Consider the following 24,960-nt stretch of genomic DNA (forward strand, 5'->3'; position numbering starts at 1 on the left):
ATCAGTCAGGATGTTTCATTTGAGCAGCACAATGTGATTTCTGACAAGTTTGGTCGCTACGTGATCGTCTCTGGGAAATTATTCAATACATTGGTCGTACTTGAATGTTTATGCCCCTAATGCAGATGATGCAGTCTTTTTTGAACGACTGTTTTCACTGCTCCCTGACCTTAATACATATTCTCTCATACTTGGTGGTGATTTTAATTGCTGGCTCGACCCAGTCCTAGACCGATCCTCTACCAACCCCGGCACAGCAAGTAAGTCAGCCCGTCTTATTCAGGCGTTCCTTTCTGACTACGGTGTTTTTGATGTGTGGCGTTCTTTACATCCATGTGACAGAGAATACTCCTTTTTCTCACAAGCGCACCACACATACTCGAGGATTGATTATTTTTTTATTGATAATCAACTGATTCCCCTGGTTCATTCCTGTGCTTATCAGAGCATTGTCATTTCCGACCACGCTCCTGTGGTCCTAACCATGTCCCTTCCTGACCTACCTCAAAGAGACAGACAGTGGCGATTCAATTCAACTCTGCTGTCGGACAGAAATTTTGTTAAATCAATGGAAACGGAAATAGCCTTTTTCCTATCCACGAATATGACTCCAGGAATGTCTAGTCTAACTGTCTGGGATTCCCTCAAGGCTTATCTCCGGGGACAGATTATATCCTACACTGCTAGGGTGAGGCAAAAATCTTATAGGGAGCGATCAGACCTTGCCCGCCAAATCAAAGAGGTCGATGAAGAATATGCTCGGACTAAATCCCCAGATCTTTACAAAAAGCGGCTAGAACTTAAAACTAAATTTGACCTGCTTACCACTCACCTAATTGAACAGTCACTTCTGAAAAGTAAAACCAGGTTTTATGTTTATGGAGACAAATCTGACAAATTATTAGCCAACCAACTTAAAGGCTCTAAGGCTAAACAAAATATTTCTAAGATTAGATTACCAAATGGCCATGTAACTACAGATCATTTACTCATAAATGAAGCATTCAGGGACTTTTATACCCAGCTATACACCTCCGAATCTCAGACTGATCGAGATGAGATTGCGGACTTTTTAAATAGTCTCAGTATTCCCAGTCTTTCACCAGATCTAAGGAAGACATTAGAAGAACCGATATCCCTGATGGAGATAACTCGAGCTATTTCTTCACTGCAGTCGGGTAAATGTCCTGGCCCTGATGGCTTCCCGGTGGAATTTCTAAAGAGATTTTCTACTCTGCTTTCCCCATTGCTATCTACAGTTCTTTCAGAATCCTTCAGCCACGATTCCCTCCCTCCTTCTTTTTCAGAGGCCTGTATCACCCTCATAGCTAAAAAAGGGAAGGATCCTACTGAATGCGCCTCCTACAGGCCCATCTCCCTCTTAAACACAGATGCTAAAATCTTAGCTAAAGTCCTAGCCCATAGGCTGGAGAATGCCCTCCCCACAATTATATCTGAAGACCAAACTGGCTTCATTAAAGGTAGGCAGTCTTACTTCAACACAAGGCGACTGTTCAATATTATCTACTCTGCCTCTGAGGCTATCCCTGAATGCGTTGTCTCTCTGGATGCGGAGAAAGCATTCGACCGCGTCGAATGAGATTATTTCTTTGCTGTGCTGGACAGGTTTGGTTTTGGTCCAAACTTTGCTCTGTGGATTAAACTTCTCTATTTGTACCCAACAGCCTCAATTCGTACTAACTCTCAACGGTCAAAACCATTTAATCTGCATCGTGGAACCCGTCAGGGGTGCCCCCTTAGTCCCATGCTTTTTGACATGGCTATCGAACCGCTTGCCACAGCGCTCCAATCTTGTGAGGATGTGTCCGGTATCTGGAGAGGGGGCAGGGAACATAAGGTCTCGCTTTATGCCGATGACCTCTTGCTTTTCATCTCTCACCCTCTGGCCTCATTACCCCCTGCGCTGTCACTTCTCAGTCAGTTTGGGAAACTCTCAGGCTATAAACTGAATCTCAGCAAAAGTGAGCTTTTCCCTACCAATCTCGAATCGCATGCTTTAGACCTTTCCAATTTTCCCTTTAAAATCGTAAATGACAAATTCTCCTATTTAGGCATATCTGTGACAAGGAAACACAAAGACCTGCTCCAAGAGAATCTTATCTCATTGTTAAATGAGACCAAACAAATCCTTACACAATGGTCACCCCTGTCAATGTCTCTTGTGGGTCGCATCAATTCAGTTAAAATGACCATTTTACCTACATTTTTGTACCTTTTCCAGACCTTACCACTCTTTATTTCTGGTTCTTTTTTTCAGTCCCTTGACTCAGTTATATCTTCATACCTATGGCGGGGTAAACGGCCACGTTTGAACAAGACTCACCTTCAAAAAATAAAGTCTGCAGGTGGTCTGGCCCTCCCAAACTTTCGTTATTATTATTGGGCTGCTAACCTGCGCTGCCTTGCATTCTGGTCCTTCTACTGCGACGGCGCTGACCGCCCTGACTGGGTGGCGATGGAGTTACATTCAACTGATGACCTGTCAATTCCTGCCCTACTCGGCTCCTCACTCCCACTTCCTTCACTTAAATCAATCAAAAACCCAGTGGTTAAACATTCTCTTAGAATTTGGGCCCAATTTAGGAAGTTTTTCGGTTTTCACAGCTTCTCTCTTCTTAGCCCCATTGCATCAAATCACTTTTTCAAACCATCTCTTGAGGACCCCACCTTCCAGGAATGGCAGAGAAGGGGTATGATTCGTTTTAGAGATATGTTCATAGACGGCACCGTGGCATCTTTTGAGCAGTTAAGTAGTAAATTCAGCCTTCCAAAATCACATTTCTTTAGGTATCTTCAGGCTAGACATTTTGTTCTTTCCCAGACACCCAGCCCTGGTGCATCGATAGGCTTGACCACAGTTGACAAAGTTCTTGCCACAGACCCATTCAAAAAGGGGCTCATTTCATCTTTCTATGGCATGTTGCTGGATCTTAGGAGTGCCCCTACAGATAAACTCAAAGCAGCATGGGAGCAGGACTTAGGGCTTCCCTTATCAGAGGATACCTGGGAGTCCATACTCAAACTGGTTAATACAACCTCCCTGTGCGCACGTCACTGCTTAATTCAGTTTAAAGTGGTACACAGGGCTCATATTTCCAAAGCAAAGTTATCCTCCATGTACCCAGATATTAGTCCATACTGTGTAAGATGTAAAGTAGCAGAAGCCTCTCTCATCCACATGTACTGGTCCTGCCTATGTCTAAACAAGTACTGGAGGGAAGTATTTCATACTCTCTCTCTGGTGCTTAAAATCAGATTAGAACCAAACCCACTGACTGCCCTGTTTGGGGTCATGGAGGGAGGAAGGAAGTTAACCACTGCACAGGGGCACACTTTGTCTTTTGCCTCCCTTTTGGCTCGTCGGGCAATTCTGTTCAGGTGGAAGGATCCCTTCCCTCCTACTCGTGCACAATGGCTGGAAGACATCATGTCCTGCTTAAAACTGGAGAAAATTAGATACTCGCTTCAGCAATCAAATAAGTTCCAGAAAGTGTGGGGACCTTTTCTAGAAGCATTCCAGACCCTGTGAACTATACTTAATATTTCTTTTGTATTCCTAGTGCAGGCTTTTGATGGTAGAATGACCTCATATTGTGATTAGTAATCTGGCAGTGACAGGGGAGGGATTAGTTTGGTCTCTAGTTTGTTTTTGTTACTGTTTTACTTTTTTTCATACTGTTTAATTGTTTTTTATATTTTGTACACTGGTGTATGCTATGATCAACATACCCATGCCTACTCAAAATATTTGTAATTAACATTCAGCATTTCACCTTTTTTACTTTGTGAAAATTTCAATAAAAAGATCTTGAATTAAAAAAAAAATGCAATGAGGTTCAGGGAATTTTTGTGCACTGTGTCGAATGTGACAACATAATAAAATTCTGGAGGGAGGTAATTAATAAAACCATGCTTATCCTGTCCTGTATGAATATTCCACTGGACCCTACGTTGTTATTTCTGCATCTATATCCAGCAGATCTCAATTTGAAACCCCAATAACGTATATTTATTGATTTTGCTGTATTGCAGGCAAAACGGATTATTGCTCTCAACTGGAAGAAAACGGATGCACCTACAACCGGTGCTTGGATCAAGGTTATGGCACAATGTATGTCAATGGAGAGAATAACATATACATTAAAATACAAACTCGGGATGTACGAGGAAATCTGGAAACCGTTTAATCAATTCTTTAAAAAAGGAGATATAGGGGTGATTCTACGGGAGGAAAATGCAGGGCAGGATACCTAAATATCAGAGTAGGGGTGAACCTCGGAAGGGGAAGGGTCTTGGAGGGTGTTGAGGAATTTATCAAACCAGTTCAGAAGTCCGCTTTGTGGTTTTATGAGGTTTTATTGAGCCGGCGGTGAGCACGTCTACACAGACCAGGGGTCTGGTAGAAATGCTGACCTCGAGTGACGTTGTAACCAGATTCTTATACAAGGAGTTTAACAACAAAATGCAGGAATACACGAATCAGGCGAGAGACAAAAAGTAATTTACAGTCAGATGTGAATCGGGCCAAATGTCAATATCAGACATTTGGCATGACTGTCACAGACCTCCAAATCACCCCATAGGGTGCTCTCTTGATTCAAGTCTGTTTGAACCAACTTCCGAGGTGTCGGGATCTGCTTTTGGGGTAGCTGAAGCTACCCCAAAAGGTGTTGAGTCCAGTTCAAAGCCCTGCAGGAGGTAGGACTGGGGCAACCTGCCCCTGCAGGGGGGCCAAGCTGTCACAATTCTTCATCAATTCACAATTTTTTTTTTTCTTTTTGTTGAATTACAGTGGAGTAGTGATACATATTTTGCAAGTGAACCTTAAACATGTGATCAGAAGCCAAATAACAACAAGCCAACAAAACAAATTCAAATATCAAGTAACCAACGTGTCCTAACTGTTCTTTAAAGCAATCAAACAAACTAGTCGTGACAGGTGTATGTAACGTTTTAGCAATGTCTTTCAAGTGATGCGTTATTTCTTGGACTGTGGCATTGCGGGTATAAATGTACAACATTCAGTTTTAATGACAGCACAAGTTCCCCCTTGAGAAGCTAATAAGTAGTCCAATGCAGCACGATTCCGCAAGGCCATCATCCCTACAGCAGCCATCTCCCGTGAGAGCATCGGCATGCCCCCTGTTGCGGTCCTTACCGAATCCTCAACTGCATGGGATAAATCCCCCATCAACGATTCTCATGGCTGGTACCACCTGGCCCAGACCACATATTCCAGACCAACCGTTTGGAAGATATTCGTAAGCCTTCATGCCACAAATCCAGTAAACACCTTTTGGTAGAGGTATGGAACAGCGATTAACCATTGTAACAAGGTAGCTATAATCCTCAATGGAATCGGGCGTGGATTTTGGCTTGTTCCAGGCTTAACAAGCGGTTCTTCAGAAGGAGAGCATGTGGAGTCACATCTCGATGCTACACCATAACTGTCTCGCTTGTGGGGGTCTGCGGGGCCTGCGCTGCTCCTCTGCTCCTCCGCTCCTCCGCTCCTCCACCAGTCGTGGAGGTCCTGGGTGTTGGAGCTCAGCTACTCCTGGGCTTTCCCTGCCCGCGTTGCTCCCCTCAATGGCTCCGACGAGGCGCCACAGAAAGAAGAAGGAATCGGCTGGTCTCCGGTGCATGGTCGAGGAGCTGTGCTCCCGCAGTGGGACGCGTGGAACCAGGCCAGCGCCCCCACCCTTGAGTGTCGGTGGTGCAGGACGTGCTGAGCCCTGGACCACCGAGGCCCTCTCCGACACAAACCCAGTCTCCGGGTTGTGGCATGGTTTGCCACTAGGAAGAGACTGGACCGCTTTTACTTTTCTGTGGATTGACTAAACAGCAGAAGTTAAGAGTAGAACAGAATGATATCATGGATTCATCCATGGCATGGAAGTCCATCTTCTTCATACAGAACTGAATTGCTAGGTATGGTCATAGGTACCCATGGTACCCCCTGGTACCCATAATCCTTTCATGAGGCGTGAGTTTGTGCTTCCTAATGGGTGTTAACAGGTGCCAACATTGTCCATTTAAGTCCAGTTTAAAATTCTCTGCACATACAAAAACATTTTCATACAAGAACATTTTCATACAAGAACAATTTCATATCCCTCACATAATGTCTATTTGCAGAGCTTCAAAAAAGTCAGGGTGGGGGGAAGTGTTGATAATGTTTGCAATATTTTTATAGGATGCATATCTTGGAGCTTATCAGTCTTTCAACACTATCTGACACATTCCCCCTTTGCTCATCTGTGATTGCTAACTGTGATCAGCTATGCGACATGCATGCCATTCACGGGTACAAGGATGTGGGTTTCACAACGCGGCCGTCGTTGCTGACCCACAAATTATTTACATTTTTACAACCATGGGAATGCTACAATCCGTTTTTCTTCACCTCAGTAGTCTCTTGTAGGAGGGCTACATCATTAGGAGAAACCAGGTCGTTAGCGGGTATAGAAGGGCAAAGTTTTACATAGACAGGTAAGCCAAATTTGGCAGTTTCTTTTGCTGCATGGTCAGCTGAAGCATTGCCTAGTGAAACAGGGTCCTTGGTGTGGGCTTCACATTTAACAAAGCAATAGATGAAGGTAGTTGACAGGTTTGTAACAGTTCACCAATCAATTAACCACATTTAACGGGTGTCTCCGAGGATGTGATAAAACCTCGGTTCGCCCACAATATATAAAATTGTGTAAACAACCAAAAGCATATCTGGAATCTGTATCTTGTAACAGTTTTACCTTTTGATCAGTATATATAGTTTCATCTACTTGGATGGAGCTGGAGGAGGGCAAGGCGGCGCTTTCAACAATTAAGAATTATCACAAATTGTAAAACCTGCGTATGGTATTTCATTTTTTATAAGCAGAGCCGTCAGTGAAGAAAACAGGAAAGGTCAGGACGAGTGTTAAAGACAGAGGTGTCAAAAGTATTCACATTCATTACTCAGGTAGAAGTATAGATATTAGAGTTCAAAAATACTCCTGTAGAAGTTGAAGTATCAACTCAAAAATGTTTTCTCAAGTAAAAGTATAAAGTACTGGTTTCAAAAATACTTAAAGTATAAAAGTAAAAGTAATATAAGCAGGGAAAAACCATTAAGGCTAAAAGCCATTGAAAATGAATGCCTCTTAGTATAATGCAAATATATTAAAGAACCATATATGTGCACTATTGAGCATTAACATGTGTTTCAGAGAGCAGACACGTACAAACCAATTATGTTTATACTTCTCATCCAACCACAACCAAATTCACTCTATCCGGATGGCACAATTTAACTGGATAGTTTTTAGTAAAGGCACAGATAACTGCGTGAAAATGTAAGGAGCAAAAGTAAAAACCATCTGAAAAATAATTACTCCAGTGAAGCATACACAACAAAAATTTCTACTTAAGTAAGGTAATGAGGTATTTGTACTTCGTTACTTGACACCTCTAGTTAGAGATTAGTTTTACATGCATTCAGAGACGTTATAGTTGGCTCACAGACAGATTTCCATGCAATTAAATTATGAAGTTACCATAGGCAGGATAAGATTATGTAAATTGGGATGCTCTGATTTGGCTCACCACAATGGGAGGCGTTCCCATTTTCTTTGTTTGAGACGTGTGTGACATGTGGATTGGTGTGAATGATAATTGGCTGGCTCCTCTCCGCCTCCTCTCAGCGCTCAACCTGTGTAGGAAACACTTTTAAAAAAAACATTAGTATTTTCATACATTTCAGATTCCTTTTTTATTGCGTTATCCAGCCCTACCCTTTGTTAAGGGCAATTAGCAAATATATATATTTTGTATGTACCCTGGAGGAAATCCATCAATCTGATCTCGTGACAGACCACAATTCTCTTTTGCTGTCAACATTATTTTAGCACAAAGTTCCCTGGGATTATCATCTACTTCCCTTTGAACTGTTAAGGCGATACATATTATAAAAAGGTCTGAGCTTGCTCTGGTGTGATTTTGGCAACAGCTGTGGGATTAAAGAGAATTCTTCAAGCATCAAGTACTTTACTTTTCAAATCATGTGTTTAACAGCTGTTTCCTCTAGCCATTTTTGTTTATTTATTTAAAATCTCTTACTATTATTTGGCTCCAAATTTTGTAGGCAACAGATCTTGGATTTTTGTAAAATCCAGTCGTCATCAGAAGTGTCATCGTCACTTGATTCTTTAATAAGTTTCACCGGATAAAGGTTTTGATTTTATCATTTAACTGGTTCTCTAATTTCATTTTTGTCTGTGTTGTGTTTTTAAATCCTTCTAGTAGAGCCATCGGCTTTTTATCTTGATCAGTAAGCGAAGCTATTTGGGATTCTGCATTACGGCGTCTACTTTCATCAAATATCTGAGGGAGTTTGAAGTGCTTTAGTTATTTTAACCATATTTAATACTAACTAAGTAACAAACAAAACTAACAAATAAAACTATCGGTACCGTGATTACCATACATGTATTTAAAGAACTGAAAAACTTCCCAAAAACTTTCCAACTATCAGTCTACTTGAGCATACAAATCATTCGGCTTAATGTAAGGAGAGCGAGTCGATTCTTACTGAAATGAAATATACCCCAAGTATTTGGGAGAGCTAGTCATCCCCATTTATAAAATAAAAACAGTTCCTCTACATACAGTATATGTCTATTTCTCACAAATATATCAGTGTTCCAACACTTACGGACACCAAGTCCTGCATATGCTATAAGTCCCTCACTGGACTACAATCTTGGTACCCAGACTAACCATGGCACTCTGGCCATTTCTCTCTTTAATGTTACCCGAGATATTAAACCTTTTTAGAAGAGCGAGTCAGATTCTAAGGCAGGATAAGCAAAGCATTCTCGCAACACAATCAAATTCAAGTGTTATGAAATTGTCAGCATTCCTAAACATCTCTACAATAACTATTCCCAATAACACAAAATAATAAAAAAATAACCCTCACAACCACACAGCGGACTTACCTATCATTTCAGGATAACGTCAACTTTCTCTGGCACTCCAGTTCACAGACTTTCGACAACAGCCCAGCAACAATAATTTGGGATTTTGTAAATGGACCCCTTACCTCTGATTAATTTAGATAGAAGTCGCTGGTTGTGTCGTTGGTTTGGAAAAGGGAGTTCCCATCGAAAGTCTATTGTTATCCGGGTCAACGGCACCAAATTGTTGAGGAATTTATCAAACCAGTTCAGAAGTCCGCTTTGTGGTTTTATGAGGTTTTATTGCGCCGGCGGTGAGCACGTCTACACAGATCAGGGGTCTGGTAGAAATGCTGACCTCGAGTGACGTTGTAACCAGATTCTTATACAAGGAGTTTAACAACAAAACGCAGGAATACACGAATCAGGCGAGAGACAAAAAGTAATTTACAGTCGGATGTGAATCGGGCCAAATGTCAATATCAGACATTTGGCATGACTGTCACAGACCTCCAAATCACCCCATAGGGTGCTCTCTTGATTCAAGTCTGTTTGAACCAACTTCCGAGGTGTCGGGATCTGCACGGGGGGTAGGAAGCTGAAGCTACCCCAAAAGGTGTTGAGTCCAGTTCAAAGCCCTGCAGGAGGTAGGACTGGGGCAACCTGCCCCTGCAGGGGGGCCAAGCTGTCACAATTCTTCATCAAGGGCAACAACAATAGTGTAGTTTTTGTTTATGTGTAAGTTTTGTTTATGTATATCTTTGATTTTTTTTATTTGATTTGAAGATTTTGCAAAAAGAGTACAAAAAAGTAAAGAAAACTGAATATATATATATATATACACACATATATATATATATATATATATATATATATATGTATATACAGTATATATATATATATATATATATATATATATATATATATATATATATATATATATATATATATATATATATATATATAGTGCCTTGCGAATGTATTTGGCCCCCTTGAACTTTGTGACCTTTTGCCACATTTCAGGCTTCAAACATAAAGATATAATAAAGATATGCACACACACACACACACACACACACACACACACACACACACACACACACACACACACACACACACACACACACACACACACACACACACACACACACACACACACACACACACACACACACACACACACACACACACACACAGACATATATACACATACACGTGCACTTTTTGGATATGCCATACATTTATTTAAAAAAAAAAATATATATATATATATATATATATATGTATATGTTTTCTTAAGTAACCACTTAACGAGTCCTACCCAGGAATCTTACATATAACAAGAATTTCAATAAGCTTACTTATAAAACATCCATACCTACTTTAATAACTGTTCTATACAGTGATATAATACTCAATTATATGTATATATAAGTATAGTCAAAATCAAACAAATCAAACAAAACAACAACAACAAACAAAACGCCCAGCATTTAGTTGTGATACTATGTATGTATGTAATAATAGAAGTAATTATAATGCATAGTATTACATTATCATTACTTTACTATAATACAATATAATAAAGAACAATTGACAGCAATGGTATAATAATATACTTGAATAACTATACAAAGTAAGTTAGAGTAGATATGCTATATATACACTGGTTCATATATTTACCTCCAATTATATACATAAAAATTACTATAAATCTATATATCGACATATCTACATATAACTATAAATCAATATATATTAACAGATATAGATACACAAATACTGTACGTATACAGTTTTTCTCTATTGCCAAAACACAAAACCCACTACTCTAAACCAAATGACCAGTTGCCTAAACACATTTAGTAAAACTACCCCCCTTTTGCCACAACCACAAACACAATTCACCTGTAGACACTGTTCACAAAACCCATCCCCTTTTTCTCAAAACTCTAAACACATTTTACCGTGCTAAAACACATTTTGCATATAACTCTGCTCCAATATGCATTGTGAAGCTCATGTGATGCAAAATGCTACCCACAATCAGCAAAACTTGAACACAATGAACATACCTGGTTTCAATCAGTAAACACAACGACTCATAATTGAAAACACCTATTGCAAATGATGTGACCACACCTATATAAGTCAGTGTAGTTTGCTGAAGGCTCAAAAACAAAAATGGATGATCAAGACAGAAGAAGAGGAGTTCATGTCAGAGGAGGGAGAAGAGCAGGTCAAGGAGGGAGAGGAGCAGGTCGAGGAGGGAGAGGAGCAGGCCGAGGAGGGAGAGGAGCAGGTTGAGGAGGGAGAGGAGCAGGTCGAGGAGGGAGAGGAGCAGGTCGAGGAGGGAGAGGAGCAGGCCGAGGAGTGGGCCAAAGAGGACAAGAAGCAGTCCAAAGAGGAGCAGGCCAAGGAGGGAGAGGAGAAGGATGTGTGTCTGCCACCCTACTCTCCGTTCCTAAACCCAATAGAGGAGTTCTTCTCATCATGGCGGTGGAAGGTCTATGACCGCCAACCTTACACCAGAGAGAACCTTCTCAGGGCTATGGACCTGGCCTGTGATGATGTGGCTGTGGAGGCGTTCCAAGGCTGGGTGTGGTAGCCAGGGCATTCTTCCCACGTTGTTTGGCTATGGACAATATTGCCTGTGACGTTGATGAGTTCCTGTGGCCCGACCCAGCCCGGCGTGATGACGCCCCATGATTTCGGTGTCAACATACAACATACTGTGTCAATTTTCAAACGTACTGTAATAAAAGAAATCGCACCCTGAACATTGTGTTCTCAATTGTTACTTTACTGTATCTATTGTGTGTAATGGATCCTCTATGGAGTTTACAGTACTCATTTTTGCATTGAGTTGTGATATTACTGCATTTTCTGCATTATGTAACTATTCCCATGAAATGCACAAATCTATAGTTAATGCCCAAAACATATTTGAGAATAAATAAGGGTTGCTCAAATGCATCCTGGCAGTTGTGAAACTGTAAAAAGAACAGTCTCACACTGTGAAAATTGTGTTTTCAATTTTTTTGGTAATGTGGTTAATGATGCTCAGTAGTGTTTACATTTCTGCAAGCCTTGAGTGGTATTTTGGTGTCAGAGTTTGCTTTTGAGCATATGAGCAACTGTTTTGGTGTGATGGGTTTGCTTTTGAGCATGTGAGCATCTGTTTTGGTGTGATGGGTTGGTTTTTGAGCATATGAGCAGCTGTTTTGGTGTGATGGGTTGGTTTTTGAGCATATGAGCAGCTGTTTTGGTGTGATGGGTTGGTTTTTGAGCATATGAGCAACTGTTTTGGTGTGATGGGTTGGTTTTTGAGCATATGAGCAGCTGTTTTGGTGTGATGGGTTGGTTTTTGAGCATATGAGCAGCTGTTTTGGTGTGATGGGTTGGTTTTTGAGCATATGAGCAACTGTTTTGGTGTGATGGGTTGGTTTTTGAGCATATGAGCAGCTGTTTTGGTGTGATGGGTTGGTTTTTGAGCATATGAGCAACTGTTTTGGTGTGATGGGTTGGTTTTGAAAAGAAACTGTGAGGTTTAGTGTACTTTAGAAAAGTGTTTTGTGTTTAGAGTTTTGTGAAAAGTGAGGGCAGTATCGTGAAATGTGTTTAAGCAATAGAGAAAAACTGTAATATAACTCAATATATCTATATACATACCTACATATAACATATCTATATCCATAATATAAATCTCTATATCTACATATATTAATGAATGTTCACATGTTTGGGTTGGGATGGGGGGGGGTTAAGACTGTTAAATCAAAAGTTTTGTGAAATCTCCTGTATAATAATATCCTGTGTGTGAATAAAAAAATCATTAAAGATGTTGCTTAATAAAAAAAGAAGAAACATAAGCACAGACACAAAGTGAGCACACAAGACATTTATTACTGCCTTTGATATATGGTGTGACATGAAAAGACATGGAATTATTGATGGCAGGATTGCAGGAGAGTTTTATGCCTCCTCTGCACAGAAAAGCATCCTGAGCCTGAAGGAACGGAGGATGTTTTCAGCAGTAGCGGGTCTGTGTGGGGGAGCCCAGGCAGGCCGCGCCCCCCGCATCAGGAGCAGGATTACTGCAGGCCCTGGTCCTCGTCTTCCTCCCCGATGCACAGGACGACCATGACCCCCAGCACGACCACGAGCCATCTGTAACGGCATCTGTGGAGTAAAGTCAGAGTGCTTTTCAATCCAAGAGGCAAGAAAGGTTACCCCTGTGAGCTTTAAAGCGCTCGACTGCATAGAAATCATAGAAATGGAGACCTTTCAGATATCAACCAGAACATGAGCCAGTTAGAGTCTTCACTGTTAGCAAAAAGGTTCAAACCCAAATAAAAACATACATACTGTATAGAGCAGTGATTCTTAACCATGTTAAACATGTCGGCTGTGTCGGCACGTGTCGGCTGCTGCTCAGTCGGCGGTTCCTCCGGCCTTCAGGCCCGCCTCTGCGGCGCAGCTCCCCCCCGGGAGCAGCGCCTTCTTCTCAGTAGCGAGTCTGAGTCTGCCCGTCCGCCCCAGGTGTCCCGCCACGGAGCCGACGCCGGGCAATTCACGCGCCCCCCTTCCCCCTTTAACGTTCTCATGGTGGTCCCTACTACGTCCGCCTTATGGATCCGCGTTAAGTCGTTAAGTATGTTAGTAACCAAACACTGCTGCATTGCATTGTGGGAAGTTTCTGCTTAGCTAGTGTCCATCAATCCACACTAATACATTTCTCCAGAATGAGTATGGATAGTACATACTATTGTGTACGTACTAATGTTTTGGACGCACTAAAAAATCTCACATACTGTTTTTGCTTCTCTTTAGGGTGGAAGTGTGGGATTTCGGACGAAGCTCTTGTTATTCCGGCCAAATCCTCTCCACCCCATCTGGGTAGGACTGCTGCATGTTTTTGTGGGGCCAGCTCACAGTAGCTACCCAAGGGAACACTGGGAGAACATGCAAACTCCACCCAGGGTGTGGGGGCTGAAGTCACGGCGTCCCCGGTGAGAATGGAACCCAGGACCTCCTAGCTGTGAGACGGCCAGAGGTGTCTTCAGTATTCACATTCATTACTCAGGTAGAAGTATAGATACTAGAGTTTAAAAATACTCCTGTAGAAGTTGAAGTATCAACTCAAGTTTTTTACTCAAGTAAAAGTATAAAAGTACTGGTTTCAAAACTATTTAAAGTATAAAAGTAAAAGTAATGTAAGGGGGAAAAAAGCCATTAAGGACAAAAGCCATTGAAAATGAATGCATCTTTGTATAATGCAAACATATTAAAGAACCATATATGTGTACTATTGAGCATTAACATGTGTTTCAGAGAGCAGGAGATATGATGACTAGTTGCCTATAAGTATTGTAATGGTGCAAAAAGTCAAACTTCAGAGGCATGTTATCATTTATCCTAACCTTTATTGGAATGTACATCCAAGTTTAGTTGCAGGAATCTGAGGGAACGGATGTAAGAACAAAACTGGACAAGAACATCTGAAACAACCACAACCAAATTCACTCTATCTGGATGGAGCAATTTAACTGGATAGTTTTATTTAAAGGCCGAAATGAAATAGAGTAACGAGGCTGTTTTTAAAATGTAAGGAGTAAAAAGTACAGATAATTGCGTGAAAATGTAAGGAGTAAAAAGTAAAAAGTCGTCTGAAAAATAATTACTCCAGTGAAGTATAGATAACCAAAATTTCTACTTAAGTAAGGTAACGAAGTATTTGTACTTTGTTACTTGACACCTCTGGAGACGGCTGCACTACCAGCTGTGCCACCGTGCCCCCACACTGCTGTAATTGTAACAGCAGCATCCAACTCCAGAACAGTTCCTGAATGATGGCGATAGCATCCACACCAACCTGCACTCAAGACCTACAGGTTCCTGGTCAAAGAAGTATTCACTGAACGTTCTGAAGAGTCTGACTAACAGGACGCTGCACAGGATGCAGACTCTTTGTTGAATTTGCAGCTGAACAAAACGGCCTGGAACCCCCGGGGAAATCAGCACAGAGGTGCTGGTGCAGGTTGGGGACTAAAAGGATCAAATTATAGATACAGCATGTTGTTTCTTTTAATGGCTGATCACAGTTCAATAGTTTGAGGGCTGGGCGTTGTTTAGGGTGAACCAGAGCTCTTCCCCAGATTAACAAGGCCTTTTGGGATGCTGTCATTTATTGATATTAATCCATTCATCTATTGAACTGAGAGAGATACACACAAGCAAATAATCTGATCTCCTGCCACGGCTGTGTGGGAGTGGCTGTTGGTGCAGCTGCGAGATACACACCTAAAAAAGGTTTGCTCATTTCATATTTGTCTAAGCCGTCTCTAATGGCACTTTTCCACTAGCACCTACTCGGCTCTACTCAACTCAGCTCGACTCAACTCAACTCTGCCTGGTTTCTTTTCCACTACAATTCAGCACCTGGAGCAGAAGTAGAAGGTTGGAGTGAAGCTGATGTGACGTATTTGATTGTGTGATCTAAATAAAGAAGACAACAACACTAAAGATGTAGAACCTGGAGGAGATGATAGAGGGGCTGCTGGGTCTGTGGCTTGTGTTTGATCAAGTTAAAAAATGAGAGTGAGAGAAGCTTCAAGCAGCAACGTTTTTTTTTTTTGTTTGTTTTTCTCGGCGCTGCTGAAAAGTCAGCTGGAGCCGTGAGCAGCTATGAAGAGACAGAGCTCCTGGTAGATCTGGTCGTTCCTTATCGTCTAGATCCCTTTTTAATTCTCTCCTCAGCCATCAGGTTTATGAATGTGGCAGGGTGGAGGAGCAGCAGCCACTCAGGTGATGGGTCACAGGTGTGTCCCATCAACCTCTCCACCCTGCCTGCCTTGATAAGGCATGGCTGCACAGGAGCTCTGGGCTGCTGTGGGAGAAGGTGCTAGTGCACGTGTGAGAGTTGTGTTTTGGAAATAAAGAGTTTCTGCACGAGAACCCTGTGTCCTCTCTGTCCTGTCGGTCGGGCCCCCGTAGCACTTGCCCTGCTACAATGAACATCTGCACTTCAGAGTTGGATCACCAAACAGACTTTTGCTGCATTGCCTGTTGAATAAAATGAACAAGAAGCCGTCAGAGTCTCTTTCTCTGATTTCATCCTCCTGACTCAGACGTCTGACTCCAACCCCCCGACCAATCGGTGGCCTGTAGTGTGATGATGTCAGATACAGCCGACTCAGCCGCTTAGAACCTCGGCAGAATAGTTACAGAAAAGTATCTACTCGGCACGTTAGACCCCTAGTGGGAAAGAACCAAACCGAGTGGAGGCGAGTTGGGCTGAGTAGGTACTAGTGGAAAAGTGCCATAAGTATTTGATCACATGACCAGATGTGCATGGCTCACCTCTCCTGAGCGTCTCCTCGCAGGCCATCCCCTGGTAGCCTGACTTACAGATGCAGCTGCAGGAGGTGCCGGAGAGGACAGGCACCCCGTTGTGTCTGCAGGGGGCGCAGCGACACGGGTCGAACATCTGCAGGTATTCGTCCACAGCCCTCTCCAGGTTGGCCCCCCTGGCCCCCACGTGAGCAGCGGCCGTACTGAGGCGCACCAGCTCGTAGATGGGCATGGTCTGGCCCAGAGGGGAGGACGGGAGAAGAAGGGACAGAAGACGGAGGAAGAAGCACAAAAACAGCGCACAGTTAAAGCTTACACCGCGTTTTTGGGGGATTTTATATCTGGAAGTTAGCTACCTCATATTCGATCAAGACCGGGTTGTATTTGAGAGACGCTCCCCACTTCTTGTATGTGTCAGGGTCCCTGATGGCCAACACCCCAGCGCCCGTCTCCGTGACGCCCCCTTTCACCTGAGCGACGATGTCATCAACCGTACCTGAGCTGGAGTCTGCACCTACAAAGACAATAACACAATTAGAATCATACATTATTACATGGTTAGACGTGTTAACCCCCACAAGAGTTTCTCACTTTGAAAGATATCATGACCACCAGGACATGCTTTCCCTTTCACGCCAAAATCAACCTTCAGAGCGTCGTTAACTGGATAACTTATGCCCAGAGAGGCACCGAGGCACGATTGAGCCTTATTAACTTCGATATCTGGAGGAGGCAGGGAGGGGACAGAATATGCCAGTTACTTTGAGTTCAATGTTGTTCTGTATTTAGTCGGAGTTGGTTAACTGGATACGATACAGTACTTGACTCTGCCATGGCTCTTTTATTGAGAACATAAATGTACTCCAGCGTCCCTCCCATGGTGCCCTCCGTGACGTAGTGAGTGCCGAATGTGTCCAGGAAGCGGGAGTACGTCCCAAACTCGTACAGCTCAGGGAGCTCCATGAGAGCCACGTAGAAGTCCTCGTGGAGCATCAGTTGGTTGCTTCTCATCTTGAACTGGGCCGTTTGCACTTGGGACCAAACTCTAAGGAACGCCCGGTCCTGGAAAAAAAATAGTTTTATTATTATTATTATTATTATTATTATTATTATTATTATTATTATTATTATTATTATTATTATTATTATTATTATTATTATTATTATTATTATTATTATTATTATTTTAACACTGCCAGCAGAATTCATTTTGTTCACTTTGTTCATTTTGTGAACCATGTGATGATGTGAAAAAATAATGACGGGAACAGAAACATATATATATATATATATATATATATATATATATATATATATATATATATATATATATGATATATGATATATGTATATATATATATATATATATATATATATATATATATATATATATATATATATAATATATGTATGTCATATCCAAAAAGTGCACGTGTATGTGTATATGTGTATATATGTCTGTGTGTGTGTGTGTGTGTGTGTGTGTGTATATCTTTATTATATCTTTTTTATATCTTTATGTTTAAAGCCTGAAATGTGGCAAAAGGTCACAAAGTTCAAGGGGGCCAAATACTTTCGCAAGGCACTGGATATACATATATATATATATATATATATATATATATATATATATACACGCACTACTCTGGCGCATTGTGATTTTACTATGATCCAGTATGCAGTACGTTTGTTTAAGGTCAATTTTAATCTTATTAGCTGGTTTAACATGTTGAATGGATTTGTTCGGTGTTAAGCCTTGTATATGAAAAGTCTGATAAAATTACTGTGCATAATTACTGTGAAGTTGCATTTAGCATACTAACGATGGCTGCCTCACAAGCAGAGCCGGTCCATGGCTTAAGCGAACTAAGCGGCTGCTCAGGGCCCCGTGACCACTAGGGGGCCCCCAAGAGTTAAAAAAAAAGTTAAAATTATTTTTTTACGTGTGAGTGATGATTCATACTTTATCAAAGGTATGTTATTGTACAAAAACACGATAATTAATATTATTACATAAACAATATGTTAACAGACTAAAGTAGATACTGCTGGTGTATTGACGGCTGCCTCTCGGCTCCAGAGCTCCACTGGTAACGTGTTCATTCAACCGGGCATTGTTGCGCACAGCACTTTGCATCTGAGGAGTAGGTTGAAGGCCCACCATGTCGCAAAAACGGACTGTAAATCAACCCCAGGCCGCTCTCGTAGCTGAATTTGCTCCCATTTCAGATTAAAAACCATAGATGGGTAAAAACATGCCGGGGTGACGATAGGATGATGGAAACAACACTGCTGCAACTGTGCAGCTCTCTGACCTTTGACCTGTTGTTTCTCTGTGTGGCCAGTAGGGGCAGTTGCTGACTTTGCAAATTATTAATTGAAAGATTTTCTGCAAGTTTGTTAATCTGTCGTTCTGCTTCCATGGTCTTAATCAGTGTGGATTACAATCTAACTACAACAAAAAGTTCTTACATCTATTTTTACAAGTGTATTTGTAATGGCAGGGAAGAACATGAAATACGTTTGTAGTGGGTGTGTGAATGATCAATAATCAGTGTTATTGGCAGTAATAGAGGGCTTAGGGCCCCATGGAGGCTTGTGCCGGCCCTGGTCACAAGCATGCAGTACATACTGCATACTGTCCCCCAACTGAAGCCCGCTCAGGGTCAAGAAAGGGACCTGAGACTCAGTGGAAACAAGAAAATCTACCCTTCTTGTTATCAGGATGAAAGTGACCTCTGGGTTCCTACCTGGCTGCTAAACCGTGTTAGGTTGCTGAGAAACTCGGACTCCGTACTGCCACTTAATCCCACTTTCACATACTGCACCCCGACTGTGAAACCAAGATTGAACGATGACATGGAACCCCTGGCCTTCAGCAGGCTCTGCATGTCTTCAAAGTATTCGTGGGAGCCTTTAGATGTTGCTTCGGCCTGTAAGAGATTCAGCCAACTCCGTTTGAGCGTCACAACGTGCACATCGCGCGGAACAATAAACACAGGAGCTGGGTACATACCACAAAACGGTAGGCGTGGTAATTGTAGGGTTTCCGGTAGTTTTTCTCGTCTTCGTTGTAGTGCAGGCTCTCACAGAATGCGTCGTAAGAGAACTTCCTCCATTCACCATTATAGACATATTCACACTGTCCTCCAAAGTACTTTGGGTCGAGTACTTGATCCATGAAGTCGCCTGTCAGGATGCTGAACCTTTAAGGAGGTAAACCATGCTAAATGAACGCTTTTGTGCTGATTTTCATGAAAAGACATTGGGTATCATGATATTGCCCTTCTTGTTTTACAGTACAAAATACTTACCACTCAGTGTTTTGTAGCTGTAGTTCATAGCTAGGCATTTCTTTTCAACAAGCTATATGATAGAGTTTGCTAATGGCGCTTTTCCACTAGTTCCTACTCGGCCTGACTTGACTCGCCTCGGTTTGGTTCTTCTCCACTAGGGGTCTAACGTGCCGAGTAGATACTTTTCTGTAACTATTCTGCCGAAGTTCTAAGCGGCTGAGTTGGCTGTATCTGACATCATCACACTACAGGCCACCGATTGGTCGGGGGGTTGGAGTCAGACGTCTGAGTCAGGAGGAGAAATCAGAGAAAGAGCGATTCTGACGGTGGATTCTTGTTAATTTTATTCAACAGGCAATGGCAGCGCAAAAGTCTGTTTCATGATCCAACTCTGAGGGTCAGATGTTCATAAACCTGGTGCTAAAGAGAGAATTAAAAAGGGATCTAGACGGGCGATAAGGAACGACCAGATCTACCAGGAGCTCTGTCACTTCATAGCTGCTCACGGCTCCAGCTGACTTTTCAGCAGCGCCGAGACATACTAACAAACAAAAAAAAAAAAAGCGTCGCTGCTTGAAGCTTCTCTCACTGTCATTTTTTAACTTGGTATGGAACACAAGTCACAGACCCAGCAGCACATCTATCATCTCCTCCAGGTTCTACATCTTTAGTGTTGTTGTCTTCTTCGTTCAGATCACACAATCAAATACGTCACAGCAGCTTCGCTCCAACCTCCTACTACTCCTTGGAAAAGAAACTGGGCCGAGTTGAGTAGAGACGAGTAGGTACTAGTGAAAAAGCACCATAAATGAACAATACAAAGAGTACAGACGGTACGGTACCCCTGAGTGCCACGTTCAGCGCCAGGAATGGGCAAGAGGGTGGAACACTTGTCGTCCCTCTGGTTGAACTGTTCACACTCGTCTTCGTCAGAGAAATCATCACAGTCGGCTTCTCCATTGCAGCGCAGAGACTGGCTGATGCAGCGTCCTGGCAACACAAATGTGAGTGTTTGTTCACACCAGCAGACCAATAGACTCCGTGGGGTTGAAGGGCGTGTGGCCTGAGGGGATGTGGATGGGACTGGCCTGTTCCGCTGCAGGTGAAGCTCTCTCCACAGTAGTCGTCTACCAGGCACTGGGTGGTCGCTGCTGGACACGCCTGCCGGCCCCACAAGGAATCGATGCAGGTTATCCCACCGAACTGGGACGGCTTCTCCAAGTACCGGAAACGGAACTAAAACCAGAGCTGAAACTTAGGATGCTTTCAGACCTGTGGCCCATTTGTTTTGTTCTGATTCAGGGCCTAAATCGATACAGTTGTTACTTTTTTTTCGTCTGTGGCATTTGTGCTCACAAGGCAACCATGCATGGCATACATCATTAGATGCGTCTCTATCATGCATCAATGGGCATTACTTTACTCCGTCAAGTGTTACCGTGGCAAGGCTAGCGGCTAGCAAATAAAAGAAGGGCAAAAATTCCGTACCTTTTTACTTGGCCATACTTTATTGTAAAGACATCATTCAAACGTTCAAAAACTCGGCCCGATTGGCACTAAAGGGCCGTGCCATCTCATTATGCCAATTATTACAGTTTTTGCAATTTTTAGCTTTCAATAAAAAAAAAATGTCCATTTGACTTTGGACACTTGTTGCTAGGCAACAGGTTATCGTAGAGACATCATACAAATGTTCCCCGACTCGGCACGCTGTGGACTTCAACATATTCAAATCTCATGAAACTGTTATTTAAGGAAATGTTATGTCAAAATCCATGCCAAATGGCCCCATTCATTCGGATGGGGCTTTTTACCATGGTGAAACAAAAACCTATCCGTTAACGTAGCCTGAACCGGAACGTGCACCCACACATAGCATACATCAACACATGTGGATCCATCGTGCCTCGAAGGGCAATACTTTTCTCAGCCAAAAGCGTTAACGTGGCAACGCTAGATGCCAAGAAGCGGAAAAGAAGGTTATTGATTGGCCAAACTTTATCGTAGAGACATCATTCAAATGTTCCCAGACTCGGTTCGCTTTAGACCAAAAGATCTTTCAACCTCAATATGCCAATTATTACAGTTTTTGAGATATGAAACTTTCAATAAAAAGAAATTATGATCATTTGACTTTGGACACTTGTTGCTAGGCAACAGGTTATCGTAGGGACATGATTCAAATGTTTCAAAACTCGCCTCGCTGTGGACTACAACATATTCAAATTTCATGAAGCTGTGATTTATTTAAATTATAAGTCCAAATGCCTGCCAAATGGCCCCATCCCCGTCTATAGCGGTTCAAAGCTGTTAACAAATGCCATGAGAACCAACTGTTCTCTCACTGGTCAGAAATGAATGCGGAAGGAGTTTCCTCTTCCGTACCCCGGGAAGAACAACAACTATGGAGCATTATGTTATAGTTATGAATGAGTTGTGTCGGTTGCTAAGTGGATTACGTTCTCACTGCAAACGCACCGCTCCAGGTCTGGAATGGCAGCGAGCCGAGAACCTAACCCTAACCTCTCCTAGGAGATCTCGGCTAGCTTGTTTTGTCCCGCATCCGAGCGCGATTGCTGTGTTCACATATACCAAACCAACCGATCTTTAGGGGGAAACGCTCCCTGTTTCAGAACAACTGCTCCAAATGGGACAGGTGTGAAAGCACCCTTATATTGATCCCCTTAAACAGCTGTTCAAATATACAGTAAAGAACATAAAACCCACAAGAGGTTGACTTATATTGTTATATAGCAAACGCTCATAGTCCCTAGTGTCGTATTATTATAGCAGTTATCTCATTTTGAAATGAAGCACTTGTGCAGTGTAGTTGAAATGAAGAGCCTTCTCACCGACTTGTCTGTGCAGGAGTTACATGTTGTCCAGGATGACCAGCCTCCCTGTTTACAGTTGATGGGCACCAGCGTGCTCACAGCTCTGGTGCTCCTAGATGCAAGGCAAGGCAAGGCAAGTTTATTTGTAGAGCACAATTCAACACAAGGTAATTCAAAGTGCTTTACATCAACATTAAAAGCGGCAAAGACACAATTAAAACATAAATAACAAATAAGATGATAAGAAAAAGGTAAAATAATAAAAAGCACAAGTTGTTAAAAGGTAAGGGCAGTAGAGTACAGCAGGTACATCTCATTCTTAAAATGCCAAGAATTACGTTTCTATACGGTCAAAACGTACAAAGACCAGGTCAAATACAGTATTACAAAAGTAATCTGTAACAATTCGTACAATGAATTAAACCAATTTGACAATTCTATGCCACAATGCCTGTTTCCAGGTCTTATTTAACACAACTGAGGAGAATTACGTTTCGATACGGTCAAAACGTACAAAGACCGGGTCAAATACAGTATTACAAAAGTAATCTGTGCCAATTCGTTCAGTGAATCAAACCAATTTGACAATTCTATGTCACAATGCCTTCATTCACGGCTTATCCATAACTTTGCACGGTTTTAAAAAAATGCAGGCCAACGAACCCTCATCACAATATTATTTTTAATCATTATATTATCATATTCAAATGTTGGCACACATTATAGGCTACTGTAAGTAGAAGATGATGTGAAAAGTACTGCACCTGTTGTTAGCAGAGGTCCACAGCCTCCTGGAAGCTCTGGAGGAAACACTACAACTGTGAAACAGATGCAGAGCACACAAGCCCAGCAGCACGTGAATAAGTCCCCCCATGCTGAAGAGGAGCGACCCTCAAAGCTGCTGGGATCTGAGAGGTCTTCTCCCAGAGCAGCCAGGCAGCAATGATTGATCCAGAGCAAACACAGCCTCTTACAACACCTGGGAATGTTTTTAGACCATCCATGACCCTTGTGACTCAGGTTCACCCCAGAAAAAATCAATGCAAACAAAACAGGCACTCTTGTATACGGAAGAGTATCAGGGCCAGGCAGGAGAAAAAATATTTGAGACGGGAAGATTTTTTTTTTTTTGCGTTTCAAAATCGGAAATAGAATGAAGGGAAGGTACACGGACCCTACTCTAAAATATTATTTTTATTTCTCTTAAGGACAGTAAATTATATATCAAAATAAAATAGAAGGCTTGAGGTTTAAGGACAAAAAAATAAAAATAAAAACAAAAGACCAGGAAATATCATATTTTTCACATAGGCTTCTCGTTTTAAACGCTTTGGGGTTTATGCTCTGTTTAAGACTGTCTGAATACGATATTAATATAGCTTTGAGAACAATTAGATTTGGATGTTGGCTAGCAGATTTAGTACAGTGAATATGATATTTAGCAATAATTAAGAGAAGGTTGATTAAATATACTTTGTCTGGGCTTGTCATATCATTTTTGATACACCAAATAGTACATGTTGAATGTCCAATTTAAAGGAAAAATCCATTTTAGCATTTATAAAATTATTAAGGTCAATCCAGAAAACATGAGTATATGTGCAATTCCAGAATAAGTGAGATATTGTTTCATTCACATTACCACAAAAAGAAGAGAGTGTGTCAATGTTTATCTTATATTTAATAAGATTGGTCTTGACTGGATAGCATCTATGAAGTATGTTAAAAGTAACCTCTTACTTTGTTTGTAATAATGTTTTTTTTTGACAAGACCCATGTGTTTTTACAATCTATCTCATTATTATATACTGTAAGTTATTCCAATAGGAAACTGCTGCAGGTTTAGAAACAATATCTATCTGTATGATATATCTAATGCAATGATCCGTAGCTTTATCACTTATATGTCATCAGGATTAAACCTTGGAATATTACAATTTTTACCTTTAGGAGCAAAACACAGTAACCTTCTAGCACCGTCTGGTTTTGCATCAAACACAACTGAATATTCTCTAGCAGTAACGGGAAAACCATAGATTGAGGGAAATTCTTCATAAGTGAATAACTGACCATTGTTATTTAATAGTTGACTAACCTGTAAAATATTCAATTCAATTCAATTCAATTTTATTTATATAGCGTCTAATACAACAGATGTTGTCTCTAGACGCTTTCCAGAGATCCAGAACATGAACATAAACATAAATATAAACATAAACATAAACCCCAGAGCAATTATTATATAAACAATGGCAGGTAAAAACTCCCCTAGTGGGAGAAAAACCTTAAGCCAAACAGTGGAAAGAAAAACTCCCTTTTAGGAGGGAAAAAACCTTGAGCAGGACCTGGATCATAAGGGGGGACCCTCCTGCCGAAGGCCAGACTGGGGGAGTCGGAAATATTATGATCAACCCATCTCTTAATATATAAAGATTTGTTTTTGAATCTAATATCTTGATTGTGCCAAATGAAATATTTGTGGGGAGAGAAAATGTGTGTGTACATCATGGACCAGGATAATAG

At 41.7% G+C, this 24,960-nt stretch overlaps 1 protein-coding gene across 1 annotated transcript; it reads right to left on the minus strand.

Annotated features, from left to right (window-relative positions):
- Positions 1–12,840: 12,840 nt before the first annotated feature.
- Positions 12,841–23,354, minus strand: c8a (complement component 8, alpha polypeptide). Its single transcript, XM_061731295.1, has 11 exons — positions 23,202–23,354; positions 22,456–22,549; positions 20,692–20,839; positions 20,446–20,593; positions 19,324–19,513; positions 19,058–19,240; positions 17,129–17,369; positions 16,899–17,030; positions 16,664–16,821; positions 16,317–16,542; positions 12,841–13,136 (listed from the first exon to the last, which is right to left on the minus strand). Exons 1-11 carry the CDS (start codon positions 23,309–23,311, stop codon positions 12,985–12,987), a joined length of 1,782 nt encoding a protein of 593 aa, XP_061587279.1. The 5' UTR covers positions 23,312–23,354; the 3' UTR covers positions 12,841–12,984.
- Between the last annotated feature and the right edge of the window lie 1,606 nt (positions 23,355–24,960).

This window comes from Cololabis saira, chromosome 10 (assembly GCF_033807715.1).
Source record: "Cololabis saira isolate AMF1-May2022 chromosome 10, fColSai1.1, whole genome shotgun sequence".
Lineage (NCBI taxonomy): Eukaryota > Metazoa > Chordata > Actinopteri > Beloniformes > Belonidae > Cololabis > Cololabis saira.